This window comes from Armigeres subalbatus, chromosome 2 (genome assembly GCF_024139115.2).
Source record: "Armigeres subalbatus isolate Guangzhou_Male chromosome 2, GZ_Asu_2, whole genome shotgun sequence".
NCBI classification, from domain to species: Eukaryota; Metazoa; Arthropoda; class Insecta; order Diptera; family Culicidae; genus Armigeres; species Armigeres subalbatus.
Window position 1 is genome coordinate 47,947,282 of NC_085140.1, and position 23,697 is coordinate 47,970,978.

Sequence of the window (23,697 nt, forward strand, 5' to 3'; positions counted from 1 at the left end):
CACAACAAGACCATGATGCAATCGATGCACATGGTGGGAATCTGCTTTTCTCGGTGTTTTAAAAGCAACAAAGACGACTCGACAGCCATCGCCAATTCAACCGCCACCAACCGCGTCAACCTTAGTTAGATTACCCCAGCTCTTCGAATCAAGGTCTATCGCGGAATAATTTGTCCAACAAAGGCATAAATTTTGGGTTCGATTAGCTTCTAATGGTGTGAACTTTTCAACGAGCGTGATAGCAATCTGCCGGTGACGTGACGATGATGGCCATTTGGTGTTCGTCGGTCCCAAAATAGCGTTTGCTAATTTACGCGAACGCCCTCGGTTGACGATGATGATGGAACGAGGTTACACATGGAGTGTCGAAAATTAGCCAAATAACCTGCCGCCTACCCTCTGACGGACGGTCCGGTCGGTGAGGCTTAAATTTGATTCTTCCTGGAAGTTATTGAAGGGGTTGCGTGCGCTGGATGAACGAAACGATTGCGAGAATAATGGGGACGTTGGCCCTCGCTGTGGGGCTGGACGCGTCTTACCCTAAATGGTGACAACCGGCTATACTGGAGTACATCTGCCCACCCAATAATCTGAGTTCTTAAGAGTAGTGACGTAGTTGAACTGCTTTTGCAGTAAGTGTTCTCTCAACTGACTGTGCACTCCACAGCGGGTATATTGCTGTCTCGTGGATTACTTTTCATTAAGCATTTGCACGGTAAATAACTGCGAAGTTACTAAGTCAAGCTTTTTTTAAGCATTGTGTAAATTTATGCATAACGAGCTCACGTTGAATTTATTGGTCTAACGTATTTAAGATAAAATTATGATTCGAACCTAGTTTTAAACTTTTGGCATAGTTTGCTTTCCAACCGCGCCATTGCCGCCGAGCTGCAAAAGAACCCAATATTCTTATTGAAACTCTTGTCTCAGTTGCGGTTGCGGAGTGTAAACGATTCTAGTGTGGGAGAACAGAATTAACGGTTTGGATATAAAAATTGAAGTGACCTCTTTAAAAATATACCGCCAATGATCGCATGGCAGTTCCATATTAAACATTATTAAGTAGGCAATTGATGCCGTAAAAGCAACTGGTCTTTCAATGGTGGAAAATAGTCCAATTAACACTTTGAGACTATTCTGCATAAGAAATTCTGACAATCGTAGGAAGGATTCCAGTAAATTATATATGCATTCAAGTTTAATTGAGTGCCTTGGTTTTTTTTCGTATTAGAAACATTATCGACGTCCAGATGTATTGTACTTGCCACCTAAAATGCAAATTCAAATGCTAATGGAACACAAAGTTGAAAAGCAGATAAAGTCTGACCGATAAGTCTTCTCCATTCAGCTCGATCCATGGCTGCACGTCGCCAACCACGCAGTTTGCAGAGGTTCCGCAAAACGTCTTCTACCTAATCGATCCACATTTCTCGCTGCGCACCTTGCCTTTTTGTGCCTGCCGAATCGCTATCGAGAACCATTTTTACCGGATTACTGTTCGACATTCTGGCTACGTGCCCGGCCCACCACAGTCGTCCGATTTCCGCGGTGAGAACAATGGATGGTTCTCCCAACAGCTGTTGCAACTTGTGGTTCATTCGCCTTCTCCACGTACCGTCCGCCATCTCCACCGCACCATAGATAGTATGCAGCACTTCTGCCGAAAACTCCTAGTGCGCGTTGGTCCTCACCAATGGTGCGAATTCCCAATTTCAGTGACTGATATTTGTAGGATACCATTGATACCATTGCCTGTTCACACTCACTTCCTAGCAGTGAAAACTGAAAATGGACATGAGCAAAGACAGGAAATGTATGGAATCATCAGCTTCAGCCCGTTGTTGGCAAACCGAGTTGGCTAAGCTATTCCTGCTTTGTCTTTCTGACTGAAAGGCATCGTCAAGGGAAAGATGAGCAGAGAAAATAAAAAACAAAAGAATCAGCAGGTATTGTTGATAAATTGCACCACTGGTCCTCACAAGCATCGTCTAGGTCTCGTGTCCGTAGAGAACTACCGGTTTAATAAGCGTTTTGTAGATAGTCAGTTTAGTACGGTGGCGAACTCTATTCGATAAGAGCGTTTTATGGAGTCTAAAGTACGTACAATTTCCTGCCATGATGCATCTCCATATTGCGTCTACGCGTGCGGGAATCGTTATCGGAGCCCAATTCAGGCATTGAAAGCGTGAGTGAAGTGGACGAGAATTGATCTAATTCAATCAATTTCAAGCTGACATGGAGAAAAGAAAGTATGAAAGCCTCCCATGCAGTGTATTTTTCTAACAGCGTGTCGTTACAACACTCATTGTCAGGTTATCAAGTGGTTTGCCTCACTCAGTTGTCTTCCATTGGTGAGCGATGAAGATTTTTAAACTTTAAATGAATGAACGCCAAATTTCAACGATCTAGATAGCATCATCGATTAGGCCCCAGTAGAGCATCAAGATGGCATGAATTTAGTCGATTTTTATTCATGATCTGATTTCTGATTTCCTGCTTGTTATGCAGCGTACACACTGTCAAGCAGTTTGAGGAACATTGACTCCACCCTCTTTAGTCAAGCATCGACCATGTTTAACAAATCGCGACACGAACACTCAATTTATTTGACCAACAATATCACACACGAACGACCGCGTGCGCTAACTTAAACACCAACCATCAAAAAATACATGGGGGTTTGTGCGAATTCACCACACACGCTCAAACATGTTATACGAACTTGACTCCGCCCCCGACAGCTCAAACCAAAATCAAACCGTTTTGATTTTTTCCAACCGAGCCACCAGCTGTCTAATGGTTGTTCGAACAACTTCACACACAGTCAAACAAAGCAGCAACCGAAGCATTTTATTGGGGGGCGGAGTCAATGTTGGTCCAAAGTGTTTGAGTGTGTGTAATCTACATGAATTGCAACTAAGGAGGAGAAATGTGGCTTCGAACCCTGTGTTGTGGCGTCAATTTATTGATTCAGTGTTAAATCAAATAAATCAATTGAAAATAGCCATCGCAAGATACGTTTTGGTCTTAATGGAAATGCTTCCACCTACAGGTGCCCCTGGGGTACACGTGAGGCTTCAATTGTGGCCAATAAGGTCTACCGTCTTTTACTTCCTCATCAGAAGATTGTTCCTGAGGAGTCGGAAAGAAAAAAAACTGTCGCAAGAGACGTTCTGGTCTACAAACGAAAATGTTCCCTCCTGCCTGTTCTCCCGGGGCACCCCGTGAGTTCCTGATAGTAGTCAATAAGGTCTATCGTTCTTTACAGATCTATTAGTTATTTACTCGGGAAAAATGCTGAAGAAAGAGCTGTCGCATGAACCATTTTGGTATAAAATTGTGAATGTTCTCATCCTCCCCGGTCATTTACTTGGATGCTGATTTGGAAGGCGTCAGTTTGACCTAAAACACACCAAGCCAACATCTGTTGGTTCTCTGAACAAGAATAGTTCAAGCTAAATGTTCTCTTCCTCAGGGTCCTCTGGGACACTCCGCAATGTTTCGGAAATGGTTAATTGTCTTTTACAGACTGATTATTCGATAGAAACCATGAAAATGGAGCTGTCGAATAACACCTTTTAGCTAAGCTTAGCTTAGACTGACTGCACATATCAATGGTTGCTACTCCGTGATTTATCAGAACTGGTGCAAATTGCACTTCGATCCAAGTGAATAGTGGTTGGGATTTACCATCTACTCTCGAAGTGCACAACGGCTGCCTTTGCGAGTTTAAGAAATATCTGGAAAAACAGGCAGATAAGTGAACGCACCAAAATACGAATTTTCAACTCTAGCGTGAAATTTGTGCTGTTAAACGCTAGCGAAACATGCTGTGTATCAGTGGAGTACACTCAACGGCTACAGGTGTTCATTAACAGATGTCTGCGGTATATAATTCGGGCCTGGTGGCCTCACAACTGGATCTCAAACAGCAAGCTCCATCGTCGTTGTCACCAGAGGCCGATAGCAACAGAAATTCGGGATCGGAAGTGGGGCTGGGTCGGCCACACTCTACGTAGGGGCGGAAACGAAATCTGTAAACAAGCATTAGACTGGAACCCAGCGGGACATCGCAGCAGAGGCAGACCCAGAGGCTCATGGCGGCGAAGCCTTAACAAAGAAATAAAAGAAGTCGACCGAAATCTAACCTGGCAACAGGTTAAAGCGATAGCCGGGCAACGCTCAGGATGGAGATCTTTCAAGTCGGCCCTTTGCACCACCGCACCGGAGTTGTACAGGATCCATAAGTAAAGTAAAAGTAAGTCTTGAAGTGCACGTTTCAGCAGCTCGAAAATGTTGATCAATAACGGCGCCGGCCGAGTCCTTACAGTCAGTTGGGAAAGGAAGGGAATGTTAGTGTGTGGTTTTTGTTGCTACTAGAGACCGAGAATACCTTTGCATCTCCACAATTACCACGGGAAGGAAGTTGTGTTAGTTGGAAGGAGTTATCAATAACATACATCGGGATTCACCATGGAAAGTGATGTGACCTATGCAACTTCTATACACCTGTATTAGCATTTTCTTATCTGTTGAATTCTTCATCTTCGCGAGGATAAACAATCAATCGCTCAAAGTGAGCAATTTTTCTTTTGAATTTCGGATTAAGCGACCGCGTCATAATTTCTTTAACGTAGGCAAGAAAAGTAGAAAAAATCGGGATTGAAATTAAAAATTAGGATATATTCACGGCTGTTAAATCACATTGATAGTAATCGGAAAGTTAATGTCACTCAGCAGCCGTTATTTTATCTCAATTTGAGGTTAAATAAGAGTACACACCAAAACATATTTTGTTAATTTAGGTATACTTTACATGTCGTTTATTTTTCATTACTTTCTTTTGTGTGGGTTATGAGTATTTTTTCATGTAGTTTTTCAACTATTGTTCACTCTTATAGATTCCATTATTGCAATTGTAACGCAATTGTCCAAAAAGAATGAGCAAGATTTTTTGCCATTTACATAAAAGTAGAAGTGTGTTGAAGCAAAAACATAAATACAGCATCCGAAAGTTTTTAATCGCTGAATGTGTAACAAGAACTAATATGAAAGTGGCAAGGACTAAGATAAACTGTTACACTTGTTGTAATCTAACTTGTTCGTTAGAAGAGATATTAAGAATTATCATCAGATTGTGATGCAAGCACTACTCATAGGTCATTTTGAGTACATATTTAGGTTCACCGTAGAGCGTCAAAAGAGACAAAAGGGACAAATATTTCAACCGTTAATGAATTTTTATTTGAGACTAGCAGACCCGACGAACTTCGTTTCGCATAAAATTGATTTATTCCTTGCTTAGTTCTCGAGTTATGCAGAACTTTATGTTTCATTTGTATGGGACCCCCTTTCCAAAGGAAGGAGGGGTCTCAAACCATCTTAAGAATCTTCCCCGGCACCAGAAATCTCTACATACAATTTTCCACGCCGATCGGTTCAGTAGTTTCAGAGTCTATCAGGTTCAGAAAGACAGAAATTCATTTTTATGTACATAGATTTGCTCTTTGAAAATGTTCACAAATAACAGAACGCTTAATGTTGGAGGGAGGGTTGTGTGAAATAACCTATATAAAAAGCTCAAATACTGCACACAAAAAGTTTCACATATTGGGCGGAGAAGGGGATGAAAAGGAGCCCTCCTTAGCCGCGGTAAGACGCGCGGCTACAAAGCAAGACCATGCTGAGGGTGGCTGGGTTCGATTCCCGGTGCCGGTCTAGGTAATTTACGGATTGGAAGTTGTCTCGACTTCCCTGGGCATAAAAGTATCATTGGCTAGCCTCATGATATACGAATGCATACATTGTTACCTGGCTAAGAAACCTCGCAGTTAATAACTGTGGAAGTGTTTAATGAACACTAAGCTGCGAGGCGGCTCTGTCCCAGTGTGGGGATGTAATGCCAATAAGAAGAAGAAAAAGAAGGAGTTGAAAATAGACTTTTTGCGATGCATTATTAAAGGATTTTCACAATTGGTATTGTATTGGATGACATTTAATTTTCAAAAGCGTTTCAAGCTATTTCCTAAATGCAGGAAATCCTGAAATCCTTTAAATTCCGCCATTTGATGTTCCGGAACATTCCAAGTTGGAATGAGAATACCATAAATCCTTGTAAAAAAAAAACTACGGCTACAACTATGCGTGTACCTAAATGATGTTAATGTTTTTTTTTTCTGAATAAATCTCAGGGACGCAACCGCAGTAGTAAGTCCATATTTCTAGGCCCGAGTTTTTTGTTTGTGCAGGAATAGATAATCAAATTTCTGATGTTTTTCTCGATGATGCATTCTATATATTAATGAATCATACAACTAAATAACCCGATGGTCAGGATCATAGTTTCCGACGAGTTTCAGGATTTAAAAGCGGCCGGGGTTACCCTATTAAGGCCGAATACCTTCTGGTATTCCTCTGGGCACAACTATATTTGACATAAAAAGCTTCTCTAAAGTTTGAGGGAGCTTCATTTGGTAACTTTACTTTTTGGCGAATCCACTCCAGCTTGTCAAATTTCTTTATTATTTCGTCCTATTATGCAAAAAAAAACAGAACTAGACAAAATCTGTTATTCACATAACACAGATATTGGCCATTTTAAATCCCTATTTCAAACTTAAATCGTCCGAAAATTTTCCAAACATTAGGCGAACGAAACTTATGAACTTTCCATGAAAAGCTAAATATATTTACGAAATCAATATATACTTTTAAATTGTCCACTCCAGTAACATGGTTAACTGTTCCGGAAATTATAGATTTTAGAAGCAAAATATATGCTCACCGACTATCACAACCACGGAGTCCAATTTACCTTAAAATAACGTTTAGCATGGCTTCTACAACGCATTCACCAGGCGACACATGTCAAAGCGTAGTTTTCGATCTTTAAAATTGAATTAGATTGTAAAGAACGCTTCTCTTCTCTATTCCAATCGTTCTTTTGATCGTTAAACACCCACCCGACAAGATAAGCAAACTACTCACAATCAAGTCATCATAATGTCAAAGATCGGAGCTGTTCACGGACCCTTAATTTTACATTCTAAATGTCCACAAAGTCTGTAGCAATCTGTCGCTCTATTATGCCAATACTCAAGCTAAAATATAACAGGATTTTGATAAAACTAGAAAAATACTCCCTTTGGTTCGATACGGCAATAATTTTCATTAATAATTAATCTTCATTAATTGTTCTCCATCCACTTCCAACACTAAATCACTCACTTTTTGGTCACTTATCACTCCATTTCGCTGGGATTCAACTATAATAATTACTGAACAGGCGAAAGAAGCAATAATAATTATTCATAAGTAACCATGAAGATAACGCTGTCGCATAATACTATAAACGGACAGGTAAAATTGGAAATGCCCATTCCTACAGATCCCGCCAGGGCACTCCATGAGGAAGTGGCCAAAGAGGTCTTACAGACTTTACAAACGTACCAGAAGATTATTTGTGAGAAATCATGACGAATGAGTTGTCGCACGACGCAAGGTGCTTCATTTACCGTTTATATGAACACCATTAAATCGGCAGCCGCCATTTGATTTCTACTATATTTCTAGGCTTCTGGACAAATTTTTAAAAAAATCGTGGGCGAGATTTTTGAGTTATGCCATTTTTAAGTTTTTTGATTAAATTAAAAATCCATAGCACAACGTAATAACTTGGAAACGAGTTTTTTTTATGCAAAATCAATTAAATATCTATCTACCTGTACATATGATGTTCGTACAGTCTATGTTATCCGGGAGCAAAACCGACTGTAATATCTTGCTATATACGCTGGCTCGCCTGCAACACACGCAGTCAGCGAGTGTGTGGTCCACGTCATCTTCCAGGTTTTCTGCTAAACATGACTTTTGCTAGTCTCTCTTTCGGCATACGTGCATTATGTCCACCCCACTGTAATATGCCGTATTTTATTAGTCTGCCTATGTCTACATTTTTGTACACTTGGCACAATTGATTCAAGCGTCTGAACCATTAAATTACCACCGCACTGCCAAGTATTGAGCGCAGTATTTTCCACTCAAACACTCCCAAAATTCGATGTTCTATATCTTTTAACGACCATGCTTCATGATCGTACATGGCTACTGGACGAATCAACGATGTGTACAGAGCTAGCTTTGTCGTGTTTGTAGGCTGCGAGACTTTAGCTGGCTACGAAAATCATAGAAAGTCCTACTTGGAGCCGAAAACACGTGTTTTCACCTCGCGGCTAACGTCATTATCACATATAACGAGTGTTTCAAGATATATGAATTCGACGACAACCTCACATCGCATCCCACCCATTCAACCTCGGGACTAACACCGTTTGGGCTGCCACGATCACTGCCAGTAACAGGTGCATAGTTTTGACAAAGTTCATGATCAATCCTATTCTTCCAGTCTTCCGTTCTTCTTCCCGGGTGGAAATCGTGATATTGATAACAAAACATGATATTAACTTGTTTGAAAGAAGAGTAAAAATAACTAGCGAAAATAACAAAAAATTTAACCGAATTATCATAAAAATATCGGAACAAACTTATAGCTCAAAATGTTGATAAGTTCTTGTTAATGGCAAAACCTGATATTTTTACGATATTTCGGTGCAATTTTTTGTATTTTTGCTTGTTATTTTTACTTTTAATTCAAACAAGTTGATATCATGTTTTGTTATCAATATCACGTTTTACTATTAATGAGCCATTTTCGTATACCCGGGTTCCATTGCACTGCGATCTACACCAATGATGTCGATGTCATACGCAAAACCAAGGAGCATGTAAGACTTGTTGATGATGGTTCCCTTTCTTTGCACACAAGATCTTCGAATTGCACCTTCCAGAGATACGTACAGTTGTTCCATTTATTTTCATAATAACGGTAAATGAAGCACCGTGACGACACATTTTGTTATTAAATCGAAAATGACCCATTCTACAGGTCCTCCTGGGGTACTCCGTGATATTCTGCAAGTGGCCGATGAGGTCAATTGTCCTTTATAGGATCATCAGATGATTTTTCGTGAGCAACCATTAAGATAGCCATGTTTTAGTGCAAAAATGAAAAGCAAAATCACTAACGCGAGTCAGAGGCAGACCCAGAAAAAAAAATATTTGCATGTATGAAATCAGTAGCAGTTTAATGAGATCTTCTTTGAAGGTTATGATTTTAGTTGGTTGATTGCTACTTATGCCATCCTTGCGAATATTTTTTTTCAGTGTTTCCCTCCGATGCGCTTCTGATTCATCGATTATGATTTGCACTTTAAACAAAATTCGGCTTGTTTCAATTCTCCCTTATATAAAATGGTGGTCCAGAGAAAAATCGATTAATTTTCTGTAATGTGCATTTTCAATCACTAACTGCAGCAAAACCAAACCCAGAACTATGAGAGAAAATTTTACTAAAGTGGGACGACAGCCACTCTATTGTCAATTAAAAGTGGGGTTAGGTTTCAAAAAATTTCAAAACTGGAAACAATATTTACGCGAAACATAACATAAAATGCGTTAATTATCAATTTATCGATTGATGATTCTTTGTTTTTAACCTCACTTTTTTCCGTCAATAGTTTGCCGCAGAAACGCTGCAGAGGCAGGAACCACCGTTATCTGGGCTGGGATCGTTACAAGGGATTGCATCAAAACAAAGAATGAAAAATTCTCTCACTTATAAACTCTGTATACATACCGTGAGAGACTTTTTTCACAAGCTGTCGTGATAAGAAACTGATTCAGGAGGCTATACCTCATGATAGATTAATTTTAAAAAGCTCTAAACGCAGGGAGCACCGGTTCTGATTAGAGATGGGCGCTCAGATCCGGAACTGGTCAAATGATCTGGTCAATGGGCAACTGGTCAAATGATCTCTAAAGTGAGTGAATGATTCGTGGATCATTTTTTAAAAGATCCGGTTCACCAGATCAGCCAATTACTTGACCATTTGTAAGGAAATAATAAAATAAAAAGTTAATTCTTTGTAATTCAAACGCTTGTAAATAAGAAAGAGTAAAGTTATTGTCAGTACGGTTTAAAAGTATAAGCCAGAATGACGAAGGTTTCACTTTTTTGCATTCTCCTTCCTTTTTGTTCTAAGGATCGGATCCGGATGTAAGATCCGGATCATTAGAATGAATTACACAGATCTGAGCCGTTCATCAAAGTGATCCGTTTTGCCCATCTCTAGTTCTGATTATGCATTTCAACTTGTTCAACATTACTGTGTGGTCCCGAACACAAAATGTGCGAGAAAGAAGCGAGAATCACCACTTCTCTATGGAGGCAGCCTATCCGATTCTGTGTTTTCGCACTTGTACACACGTTTGATTTTTGCCCTTCTTTTATCGTTGTTCGTTATCTCTTGAGAGCGATTTCTGCAAACCCTGATCGACCCTGATCGCTACCGAAGACACCGTCATACTGTCCGCTCGCTATGCCCGCTCTCCGCGTCCACACGAAACACGGGTCTTTTTATACCCAGAGAAAATGAAGCGGTTGGCCAAACGACCCGTAACTAACACCATTCTGATGTTGGGAATGCATGAACTGGATTGGTTGGTTTTGAAATTTTTACTAGGTATGACAAGAATTGAAATTTTCAATAGTTTATTGTGAATAATATTGAGTTTCAAGGAAATTGGCTAATTTCTGGAGAGTTTTCGAGTCGATTCATATATAAATCTCCAAAATCCATCGACAGATAAAGGTGCTATAAATGTTCCAAATCTTACAGGATTTCGCGACAGTCCCCAATTTTAGATTCTGGTTCGACACCCAATAACTTCGGGTAAGACGTTTTCCAACGTTGAAAATTTTTATGTTCCCGATGTTTTGTCCCTTTAACCTTTGATCCTCAGACATTCTGTTATTCGGTCCTTCTATCCTTCGATATAAAGATGAAACAATATGCCGAAATGCAGAAAGAAATATTTTTTTTAGCAGAAAACATTGCTTGTAATGGTTTTGGAGCCTATAGTGGAAAGTGGAATCCGAAAAATGTAACTGCTATAACTTTATTGCAAGTAAAATAGATACGAAAGTTAAACTGAAGATAAATATTTTTAACCCTTAAAATTGATTGTTGCTTTCGACTGTGATTGATTATTGACGACGGTATTTTTCGGATCGTTCAGTCTTTATGATAAGCTATAACGGATTTTGCGTCAACTATCCGACGTTTCGGTGTTTATTACACATTCTTCAACCTCTAAATCCCTGAGGAAAGTGTCAGAAACACCGAAACGTCGGATAGTTGACGCAAAACCCGTTTTAGCTTATCATAAAGACTGAAAGAGCCGAAAAATACCGTCGTCATTAATCCTTGAAAGATTATCAGAAGTATGTTAAAAATGTATTGCAACAAAATGTTTGTACACAGGATTCTGTTTTTACACTCAATTTAATCAATTTGCAAATGACTTTGTCAAATGACTTCAATTTGCCACCAATGTCTTTGAAACCTTTTTCAAAAAATCCTAAATAATTCAAAGAAAAATCACATGGTAATTAATATGCGTTAAAAATTCAGGATGAGTGCAAAATTGAGAAAATGTAAATCGTGTAAAAACAGAATCGAGTGTACATAAGAATGAATTTCTATCTGTTTGACCTATAAAGACTCGGAAACTGCTGAACCGATCAGCGTGAAATTTTGTATACAGGAGCTTTTCGGGCCGTGGAAGGTCCTTGAGATGGTTCAAGACCCACCTATTCGGGAAAGGGGGGCTCCCACAAATTCCCACTTAACTCGAGAACTAATCAAGCAAATGGAACCAATTGTGGCATGTGAAAATTTTTGAAAGTAAGATAAGTGTCTGAGATGATTCAAGACTCCTACCCACTCAGGAAGAGGGGAGGGGGGGCTTGTATACAAATGAAACACAGATCTCCGCATAATAATTGATAGCTTTTCTATGCTCGCCATTGCATGAGTATTTATTTTTTGTGGGTGGTACATTGAATACTTTATGACCTGGAAGTCGAGAATGTTTCCAACCCGAAAACATCGTAGATTGGACCGAGAATTGAACTCGTTATTTCCGGATTGGCAATCCTATAGTTAGTTTTTATTTCTGCAGCTCGGCAAAAATCCGCACAGCCGTGCGCCAGCAAAATTAAAAACTGATATTTCAGCAAAAATTACGTTTGTTAGCTGATTTTCGGCAAAATATTTGCTGATTTTCAGCTATTTTGACAGAAATCTCGGCAAAAAACATGTTTGCTGGGGCACGGCTGTGCGAATCTCGGTAAAAGTTCAACATTTTGCTGAGATCCCGGTAAAAAAAATTAAGTGTGTACGCCTTTGATAGCAAGGCTAACTGGAGACCATAATCGAAAAGTATTGAACGTTGAAAAATCATCCATCATCAATCATCAAGTATGGTGAACTCGAACTCACCGTAAACTTTTTGGTTCCAACGAATGTTCTATTGAACCTGAGCTTTAGGCAGCTTATTTATGCCATAGTTTGATCTGCCTTCCTTTAAATCAAGGGTCGACCATTCCGTCGCCTTGTGGCCTTGACATATTCAGGGAGTTTCTTTTTCAGTTCTCACTTTACAATCTTGACTTGAAGAGTGATTTTATATCCAAAATTTGATCATGTAATAGTTCAATAATGCCTTCGCATTTGCACGAACTCTAACACTCGCAAATTGGATTGCCTTCCAATACTTGTGAATGTCTAACACCCATAACAAATCCGACGACCAATTCGCCTGTTGGCGCCACAGGAATCAAAAGGGCGCCATACCTAAGTTCTGAGTCCAATTAGCCGAATGACTCACAAACTCCGGTTGCAGAACCGGCCACGTGGTATGGTGAGAATTGAGAGCATTCTCTGGGGACCAGCTTTCCTCCATAATGGTGGTGGCGCAAACAACTTCCATTGTGTTACCCCCCGTGGAACTATTGAATGCACAGCCTGAGCCAGCCTAAATGGAGACTCGAGACGGTTTGACGATGAACTCGACCAGAGGGAAAATGAAATATGAAATCGTATTAATCGCTCGTTTTAAATTCACCACGCGCGAGCTGCAAAATCGTTACATAGCACTAAGCTGGTCGAGTCTGCTTTAGATTTCGCAAATTGGACACCGCTTGCTGAAATAATCTTTCAAACAGATGGTTGCTACTTCACAATTGGAAAATGTTTGAAAATATGAAGAAATTTATTCACAATCAATTGAATTAATGGATCTAAATTTAATTACATTCGATAAAATGTCTCCAATATGTTTATGAACTATCGAAAACATATTTTCCTATTTTTACCTACTGTGCAATGTTTGTGATGGATTACGACTCACCACGTAGACCACCATTGCAGCAGAAGTAGATCACTGCCGGACGGTCGTCTCTCGTTGTCGCCGTCGTTTGTCGGTTGGCTATTTTGAATTGAAATATGAATCGCTTAACCCGATGGATGAGACAAAATGCTGCCGTCTCTTCGAATATTACTTATGTAAGAGCATTTTTTTTTCGGTCGGTAGCATGAAAACCGTGCCACACGGAAAACGAAGGATTCGAACCGCAGCGGGAACGGTTGACGAGTGAACCATTGGAGGGAGAGATGTCATCGTCGTCGTTTTAACAAGTTTAAGGACGGACAAAAACGCGCACCGTCTTGGAATCTATTGCCCACGCGACAAATGTGGCGTCTGACGGTTGAGTGATGCTCAGTGGTCTGACCCAAGAGTTGAGGTCGTTTATGACTAATTTGATGGGATGTGGCAGCTTCGGTTGGGTTGAGGAATGCGCGCAGATCGAGTAATTATGATTGTTCGGTTGCTGGTCTTCCGGGGTAGTTGTACTTGGGATGATGACATCGCTTTGTATCTAGGAAATATGATCCATTACTCACCTATTCTATAATTCTAGAATGCCTAAACAAAGGGTATTAGCAAAAATTACGTAGCTTGCATTATTTACCATTATTCATGATTTAAATTCTAGCTTTTACATATGAGGTTTTTTTTTTGGCCTTACGTCGCTTCATGACTATATTTCCTAGTTTTATTGTACACATATTAGGTAAAAAATCTAGAAGAACTAGACGTCATGTTAAAATGTTATTCCAAATATTTTTTACTTACCACAACTTTACACCCTCCTTATCCCATTTCAGCTTGGGCTCCCTCGAGGCCACCCTACCGCGTGAGATGGTGTCACGGCGAAAAATTTTGTCCCGTTCGCGGGACGACCTAAACTTAGACTCTACATTCATCGCCCAGGAGGAAGAGGAAGACGTTTGGTACCAGAAGGAGAAACTCTATAAGGTAAGTTGTCTTTCTATTGGTCGCGACGATGCGATGCCGCCATGGTATTGCGACCGCAATAATCGTAACACTGAATAAATAAAATGGCAAGCCCTGAACTCCACATACGTAATGGAAGTTAACGACGGACGAACGAACAAGTGAGGTAAATGGTGCTAATTGAGTGCGAAACTCAGTCAGTGCGCTTGATGTGTCAACAGAGCCCCGACTAGTTCTGCTAATGTGATACGGAGAAATGTGAAACTTTTGCATTTCCGCACTTGCATGTGGGAAACGCGGAAAACGTACTGATTGGAATGCTGTCAAGTACTTCAGTGTCTCAGATTTTCCAAGAATCGATTTAAGCCAACTACTTCACTCAAAATGATCGATGATCGAAATCTTCGGGTCATCTTCGGTCCGCGATTTCGCTTTCGATTTCATTTGCGTGTTTGCGCGCGTCCAGCAGCGGAAGATGATAACCTGATGAGGCTCTTTCTCGCCTAACTGGTTTTGGATTACCTATACTCTAGACACCGTTAGCGAGGCGGGCCCCACTACTGCGCCGGGCCGAGTCGAACAATCAGTCATTCCGCGTCTGATACTCATCTTCTGCACGACTGGATCGCGCCACTACGCTCCACTCGGATAATGAAAACGAAATGAAATATAAACTGCTTTCCATGTTTCTTGTGCATCGAGAGATGATGAGCGGCTGTGTATTCACTTAAAAATGGTTTCTGGTAGAAGATGCCAAGGCCATAAAATTTTCTATTGAAAATTCATTAAGTTAAATGAATGACTGCAGAAAGCTAATCAATGTGGAGAGCAAAACCAAACGTAGAAGGTACTTTTCCAATTGCGTGGATTAATCTGTCTTTTATGACGAATCTTTTCTTAGGTGCGACGAGGAATCGCTGTTGTACGATCGCGATCTGTGTCTATCTACAAGTACGTACAACACACATGCGATGTAGCTTGAGATGACGTTGATGCTCTAACTGAAGTCTAAGCCGACAGTTTCACTCCTAGTGAATGGTGATTGCGGTAATCTGTGTGTAAGGGCTCGCGTTATTATCCCTTCCACCAGTAGTATTGGCCAGAAGCAGCAGCAGCAATAGCAGAGCATTAAGTCAACCGCAAGCCGTTAAGTACCTTTCAAATGGCTTGCGGTAAGTAGTTTTTACAGGTTCAGAATTGCTGCCATCTCTGATGGAGTGCTCCGTGCAAGTACAAGTGCAAGTCCAATGGTTGTTTACGAACGGATCAGACGACCCAGAAATCAGCTGGCTGGAAAATTACCCATGTCAAGAGCTTCGGGTGCTTTCAAAGTTTTATATGAACACAATTCTAATTCTAGATGGTCCGATTATTAGATTATTATTATTCTGCCTTAAGATGCATCATTTTTCCTTGTTAAGAGATAATCTGCCTACTAAATCTCAGCTTAGTGCTCATTAGGTTCTCTCATAGATTCTAATTGTTTAATTCCTATGCAAAGTCATTGTAATTCGGGAGCAAAGACGAATATCAATTGATTCCAAATTGGTTTTCAAAGTATTTTATAGCCTGTATGGATAATGTGTACATTCTTCTAGTATCAAATAATAAAAATGTTTTTTTCAATTCTGTACACAAGTGGGCTAGTGAAAAATTCAAACAGATTTTCTGGTGTTTCAAATATTTTGTATCCTAAAAGTATTTTTCGAAGATCTTGTTCGCAGGCATATAAATGGATCGTTATGTCATAAATATGATCAATTTAAAATATTATATTCAGCTTTTATGACTTGATGAACATGAACTATACGATTTCCTTTACCCGCTTGCCTCACTGTACATTACACAAAATGGTCGTTACAAGCAACTGTTGCATATTGTAATGGATTTCGTATTATTCATATCAATAGCCTTACAATTCGACACGATTTCTATGCTTATATTTTATATATTGTGTAGATAGTTATCAGTTTTGTTTAAAAACTTTTTCCTCATAAACTTAATCAATTTGTGGCTTTCGAAAACAGTGGTTGGAATAATTTGTCATTGCAGATTTTTGGCTCTCCTAGCTAGATTTTTCTATGTAGAATAATGCATTTAAAATTAATACTGAAAGCGCTATAATATAGCTTCTCCGGTCGAGCTGTAATATTGGCCAGCTATTACACGGTTATTATACGGTATACTGCAAAATGTTGGCAACATAACCCGTCAACTTTAGATTTTTTTAATCATGTTTTACATATCATGGTGTTATTTTTATATTTAATTTTGCATTTTGAAGAGGCACTGATTTGTTTGAATATTTGATAACCTAAATACTTATTACATTGGAAACTAGTTGGAAACTAGCTCCCGAACTGATGGGTGTTCGGAAGAATAAGCAACAAACCCAAAGTGTTCGTGTAACGTTTTTATCTCGACCAGACGAAGTACCTCCCCAGTCAAAATAAGATCGTATATGATGCCATACAAGATGGAGGCGAAATAGGAGCTTCCCCATGCAACATGTAGTTATATCGCCGCCACTTTTGTTGCATCATATACGATTTCGTGTTGACTGGATCAGTAGTCCATGGCCTGGGAGAAGTGTTCATGATCATCCTCAGGAACTTGTTTTGAATCCATTGAAGTTTCAGATGTTGATTTTTCGCGCGGTTCTCCCATATCAGCATGCCGTATACGATCATAATAGAACCAAAATTGATATTATTATTGGGTTGAGCAAAGGAGCAGGATTGCCATTTCAGAGACGGCGAGCTCGATTCTCGGTACAGTTGATCCGTCTCTTCACGGTCTCGATCTTCCTGCTGGCGCTTTTTCCTCCGGAAAAGTTTTTGTCTATTCTGCGCCCTTTTATACCGTGCCTCGTTCGCCCTCGTGCGGTATTGCAGCAATCTCGCCCAAGCAGCATTCTTCCCTTCCACTAACTGCTCACATTCGCCGTCATACCAGTCGTTTCTCTGATCCGGGGGCACCGTGCCTAGTGCAGCGGCTGCGGTGCTTCCAATGTCGGATCGAATATCTCTCCAGCCATCTTCAAGAGACGCTGTGCCTAGCTGCTCTTCCGTTAGGAATGCCACTTTCAGCTGCTGCGCGTATTCTTGGGCTAGTCTACCGTCTTGTAGCCGCCCAATGTTAAACCGCGGCGTCCGACTCCGATGCGTGTTGTACACCGTCGAGAGTTTTGAGCGCAGGCATACTGCAACGAGGTAGTGGTCGGATTCAATAATCGCACTGCGGTAAGTGCGGACGTTCGTGACGTCGGAGAAGAATTTACCGTCGATTAGGACGTGATCGATTTGGTTTTCCGTTTCTTGGTTGGGTGATCTCCATGTGGCCTTGTGGATATTTTTGCGGGGAAAGAAGGTGCTTCGGGCCACCATTCCGCGGGAGGCTGCGAAGTTCATGCATCGTTGGCCGTTATCATTCGATACGGTGTACAGACTATCCGGTCCGATGAGCGGTCTATACATTCCCTCCCTTCCTACCTGTTCGTTCATGTCGCCGATGACGAATTTGACGTCCCGCAATGGTTATCCATCGTATGTCTGCCCCAGTTGTGCGTAGAACGCTTCTTTCTCGTCGTCGGGTCTCCCTTCGTGTGAGCAGTGCACGTTGATGATGCTATAGTTGAAGAAACGGCATTTTATCGTCAACTTGCACATCCTTGCGTTGATTGGCTGCCACCCAATCACACGTTGGCGCATATTACCCAGCACTATGAAGCCGGTTCCCAGCTCGTTAGTAGTGCCACGGCTTTGGTAGAAGGTAGCCGCTTGATGCCCGCTTTTCCACACTTTCTGTCCTGTCCAGCAAATCTCCTGCAGCGTCACGACATCGAAGTTGTGGGGATGTAATTCATCGTAGATCATCCTGTCGCAACCTGCGAAACCTAACGACTTTCAGTTCCATGTTCCAATTGTGATTCTTTATTCGTCGCCTAGGTCTTTACTGATTATATCGAGTCGTATTATCTCTTATATTGTTCGTAATTATTGGTTTTCCAGGCGGCTTATTGGGCCTGCGCAAACCTCCTGTCTCGTCGGAGGGCCGTCAGGTCAGAGCCTGCATTATATACCTCACTTTTACACATCCATTCCAAGTATAAGTGAGGCAAGAAAGTAAAATAATCTCTGCACTAGCGGGTGCTTGGTTTCACTCTCCAACTGTTTCGTACAGCAGTGCCATATGGAGCGAGGAAGCATTCTTCACTAAGCACTTTGAAACTGTTCTCTCTTGAAGATACCTTCCTCGGGAGTATACCTGGTGCCGAAGCATCAGTCCTCATCTTCATTGCTTCATTCATGCAAGCCCTGGACGTAACACAAGGCGAGACCCCCATCTCTCTCCCTGTTACAAACTGTCACAAATTTAAGACCCCCTTCTCCCCTAAAGCCTTGGACGTAATTTTTGGCTCAGTTTGGTAGATCTTACTCCATAACTTCTTCTTCTTCTTCTTCTTCTTCTTCTTTTTTTTCTTCTTCTTCTTCATTGGCTTACACCAGCGGTTCTCAACCTTTTTCTTGAGAGGTACCCTTTCGAACTTCTGCATTAATTGAGGTACCCCCTCTTGAAAGTAAGCTTCCAAGTCTCTTGAAAGATTAATTCCAAACCATTTGAGACCAAACCAGGGAGACTTTCGAGCCTCTTGTATGAACCTTCTGAATCTCTTGAAAGTAGGCTTCCGCGCATCTTATTGAAAGGCTTTGCATATTGAAAGGACACTGTAAAGCCTCTTGAAAGTACGCTCTCGAGCCTCTTGAAGGTAGAATTCCGAGCTTCTTGAAAAGACAGTTCCGATCCTCTTGAAAAGAGCTTTTTGAAAGGAAGTTTCCGAACCCTTTCAAAAGGAGGCTTCCGAGCCTTTAAAAAGTAGGTTTCCGGCACGTAACATAAGTGGATCTTCGAACAAAATCCAATCCAAAAGTTGACCCCCTTTTGATAAGCCAAAACGATTATAATTGGGAAAGGGAACATCGTTCTGTCATTTTCAAGTGTAAACAAATACCATATGATCAGAAAATTATAACACTTTTTTCCAAGACTATAGTCTTTGTATACAAAGAGCAAGATCTGTTGCCGAAGTATAATGATATTTATTTTTCTATCAATAATTTTTTGCATTGTTTTTAAAAATGACGGATTGCATCCAAAAGAAGGTCTCTCCTATGCTGTTACTAATCAATTTATATTTGATGAAATCTAATTTGATTTATTTGTAGAGTAAACTTCTATTTTTAGGCGGTTTTTGATGAAATTTTCGTATTTTATCCATTTTAACTTATTTATCATACGAAAATAAAATTCCTCTGAAATTGATATAATATTTTTGAGTCAGCATGGTAAAAATATAGATTTTATTCAACATGTACAGAAAAGTATATTCCTTAGAACTGTTCTACATTGGGAACGAATCTTTATATATGCAGTCTTCGGTTTTTTCGAAAGGATGACGAGGGATACACCAATGTTTGTCTACGATGCGCAACAATCACAAAATAGATAGATTAGAAGCAACATTATAAATTATCAATCGTACGAAAGCAAGCTCGCTTATCATAATGCAGGAGAGCATCGCAACTGTGAGGTGTTTCCAATTTGGATATCATATTAAATGAAAATGTGATGATTCAACATTGAAATCAAGATAATCTTTATCTTTATCTTTATCTTTATCTTTATCTTTATCTGAATAGGTTATTACGATGTACGATATTAATGTTATCTCTTTTCATGGCATTCTTTTCATTATTAGAACATTGCTTTTAGGTTGATAGTATTCCGAATACTCTTTGCTAAAAGTAGAGCAACTTCAACGACTTGTAAAAAGGAAACAGAAAACACCAAAACTGTGCAAAGTTAAAAAGTTTAATTCGGGTGCGATGCCACACTGCCAAAAATATCTATATAAGATATATGCGTCACCGTTATAATCTTTTGCAATACCTCCAACCTGATATAATCGATATAGAACCACACATAAATTAAATAATTGCTAATTCGAGACCACACATAAAGTTTATTTGGACATATTTTATTAGTAGTTTGCGTGGAGAATGATTATGTGTGCGCTAAATTTCAACCAAACACGAAACAAATTCATCGTTTACTAGTTAACAGCCCGAGCGCGGCGTAAGAATGTATTTTCTTATATGGAAATGCTAATATCATCTTCCAAACTTAGACGTACATGTTCATGATAGAATTAGAGGCGAAAGTATTGTATTGATAGTTCCGTTAGGATACGGCAGGCATGAAGAATGTTTTATAGAAGTCGATTTGAATATAAAGTGTTATAAGGGTACAACTTTTGCTACCCGAGTTACACATATGTTATGTGCTTCCGGGCCTCTTAAAAGGAGGCTTACGAGCCACTTGAAAGCAGGCTTCCGAGCCTTTTGTAAAGAGCTTTCTGACTCTTTTGAAAAGAACCTTCCGTATCTCTTGAAAAAAAGCTTTTCGAGCATTTTAAAAGAAGCCTTCTGTGCCTCTTGGGAAGAGGCTTTCAGGCCTCTTAACACGAGGCTTCCAGGCTTCTTGAAAGCAGGCTTCCGAGCGTCTTGATAAAAGGCTTCTGAACCTCTTGTAGAGAAGCTTCCTAGACTCTTGAAAGGAGCTTTCCGACACTTTGAACACACGACACTCTTGAAAGAAGGGCTGCCAGGTCTCTTGAAAGAAGGGCTTCCAGGCCTCTTGAAAGGAGGCTTCCAGGCCTTTTGAAAGGAGGCTTCCAGGCCTCTTGAAAGGAGGCTGCCAGGCCTCTTGAAAGGAGGCTTCCAGGCCTCTTGAAAGGAGGCTTCCAGGCCTCTTGAAAGGAGGCTTCCAGGCCTCTTGAAAGGAGGCTTCCAGGCCTCTTGAAAGGAGGCTTCCAGGCCTCTTGAAAGGAGACTTCCAGGCCTCTTGAAAGGAGGCTTCCAGGCCTCTTGAAAGGAGGCTTCCAGGCCTCTTGAAAGGAGGCTTCCAGGCCTCTTGAAAGGAGGCTTCCAGGCCTCTTGAAAGGAGGCTTCCAGGCCTCTTGAAAGGAGGCTTCCAGGCCTCTCTTGAAAGGAGGCTTCCAGGCCTCTTGAAAGGAGGCTTCCAGGCCTCTTGAAATGAGGCTTCCAGGCCTCTTGAAAGGAGGCTTCCAGGCCTCTTGAAAGGAGGCTTCCAGGCCTCTTGAAAGGAGGCTTCCAGGCCTCTTGAAAGGAGGCTTCCAGGCCTCTTGAAAGGAGGCTTCCAGGCCTCTTGAAAGGAGGCTTCCAGGCCTCTTGAAAGGAGGCTTCCAGGCCTCTTGAAAGGAGGCTTCCAGGCCTCTTGAAAGGAGGCTTCCAGGCCTCTTGAAAGGAGGCTTCCAGGCCTCTTGAAAGGAGGCTTCCAGGCCTCTTGAAATGAGGCTTCCAGGCCTCTTGAAATGAGGCTTCCAGGCCTCTTGAAAGGAGGCTTCCAGGCCTCTTGAAAGGAGGCTTCCAGGCCTCTTGAAAGGAGGCTTCCAGGCCTCTTGAAAGGAGGCTTCTAGGCCTCTTGAAAGGAGGCTTCCAGGCCTCTTGAAAGGAGGCTTCCAGGCCTCTTGAAAGGAGGCTTCCAGGCCTCTTGAAAGGAGGCTTCCAGGCCTCTTGAAAGGAGGCTTCCAGGCCTCTTGAAAGGAGGCTTCCAGGCCTCTTGAAAGGAGGCTTCCAGGCCTCTTGAAAGGAGGCTTCCAGGCCTCTTGAAAGGAGGCTTCCAGGCCTCTTGAAAGGAGGCTTCCAGGCCTCTTGAAAGGAGGCTTCCAGGCCTCTTGAAAGGAGGCTTCCAGGCCTCTTGAAAGGAGGCTTCCAGGCCTCTTGAAAGGAGGCTTCCAGGCCTCTTGAAAGGAGGCTTCCAGGCCTCTTGAAAGGAGGCTTCCAGGCCTCTTGAAAGGAGGCTTCCAGGCCTCTTGAAAGGAGGCTTCCAGGCCTCTTGAAAGGAGGCTTCCAGGCCTCTTGAAAGGAGGCTTCCAGGCCTCTTGAAAGGAGGCTTCCCTCTTGAAAGGAGGCTTCCAGGCCTCTTGAAAGGAGGCTTCCAGGCCTCTTGAAAGGAGGCTTCCAGGCCTCTTGAAAGGAGGCTTCCCTCTTGAAAGGAGGCTTCCAGGCCTCTTGAAAGGAGGCTTCCAGGCCTCTTGAAAGGAGGCTTCCAGGCCTCTTGAAAGGAGGCTTCCAGGCCTCTTGAAAGGAGGCTTCCAGGCCTCTTGAAAGGAGGCTTCCAGGCCTCTTGAAAGGAGGCTTCCAGGCCTCTTGAAAGGAGGCTTCCAGGCCTCTTGAAAGGAGGCTTCCAGGCCTCTTGAAAGGAGGCTTCCAGGCCTCTTGGAAAGGAGGCTTCCAGGCCTCTTGAAAGGAGGCTTCCAGGCCTCTTGAAAGGAGGCTTCCAGGCCTCTTGAAAGGAGGCTTCCAGGCCTCTTGAAAGGAGGCTTCCAGGCCTCTTGAAAGGAGGCTTCCAGGCCTCTTGAAAGGAGGCTTCCAGGCCTCTTGAAAGGAGGCTTCCAGGCCTCTTGAAAGGAGGCTTCCAGGCCTCTTGAAAGGAGGCTTCCAGGCCTCTTGAAAGGAGGCTTCCAGGCCTCTTGAAAGGAGGCTTCCAGGCCTCTTGAAAGGAGGCTTCCAGGCCTCTTGAAAGGAGGCTTCCAGGCCTCTTGAAAGGAGGCTTCCAGGCCTCTTGAAAGGAGGCTTCCAGGCCTCTTGAAAGGAGGCTTCCAGGCCTCTTGAAAGGAGGCTTCCAGGCCTCTTGAAAGGAGGCTTCCAGGCCCTCTTTAAAGGAGGCTTCCAGGCCTCTTGAAAGGAGGCTTCCAGGCTTCTTGAAAGGAGGCTTCCAGGCTTCTTGAAAGGAGGCTTCCAGGCCTCTTGAAAGGAGGCTTCCAGGCCTCTTGAAAGGAGGCTTCCAGGCCTCTTGAAAGGAGGCTTCCAGGCCTCTTGAAAGGAGGCTTCCAGGCCTCTTGAAAGGAGGCTTCCAGGCCTCTTGAAAGGAGGCTTCCAGGCCTCTTGAAAGGAGGCTTCCAGGCCTCTTGAAAGGAGGCTTCCAGGCCTCTTGAAAGGAGGCTTCCAGGCCTCTTGAAAGGAGGCTTCCGGGCCTCTTGAAAGGAGGCTTCCGGGCCTCTTGAAAGGACCCAAGCAACCAAAAGTTCGGATTTTACTTAAATTTTTCCCTAACCGAACCATTTGGTTCACTATTGGTTCACATTTAGTTTCAAGCCTCTTAACCGAACTTTAAAGTTCACTTCTGCGCTCCCACCATACAAAAAATTACTTAAAATGCGAGCTGATTAAGCCAAAAAATCCCATCTTATCCGTACTTTTGGTTGCTTGGGCAGGCCTCTTGAAAGGAGGCTTCCAGGCCTCTTGACAAAGGAAGCTTCCAGGCCTCTTGACAAAGGAGGCTTCCAGGCCTCTTGACAAAGGAGGCTTCCAGGCCTCTTGACAAAGTAGGCTTCCAGGCCTCTTGGGAAAGGAG

The 23,697-nt window shown here is 41.9% G+C and overlaps 1 protein-coding gene across 4 annotated transcripts in view; it reads left to right on the top strand.

Annotated features, from left to right (window-relative positions):
* Nucleotides 1-23,697, top strand: part of LOC134218541 (uncharacterized) — a 757,540-nt gene that overhangs the window by 426,628 nt on the left and 307,215 nt on the right. For all 4 annotated transcript variants that reach the window (XM_062697669.1, XM_062697670.1, XM_062697671.1 and 1 more), the window contains one exon: nt 14,130-14,280. In XM_062697669.1, coding sequence (XP_062553653.1) covers nt 14,130-14,280 — 151 coding nt within the window. The remainder of the gene's footprint in view (nt 1-14,129; nt 14,281-23,697) is intronic.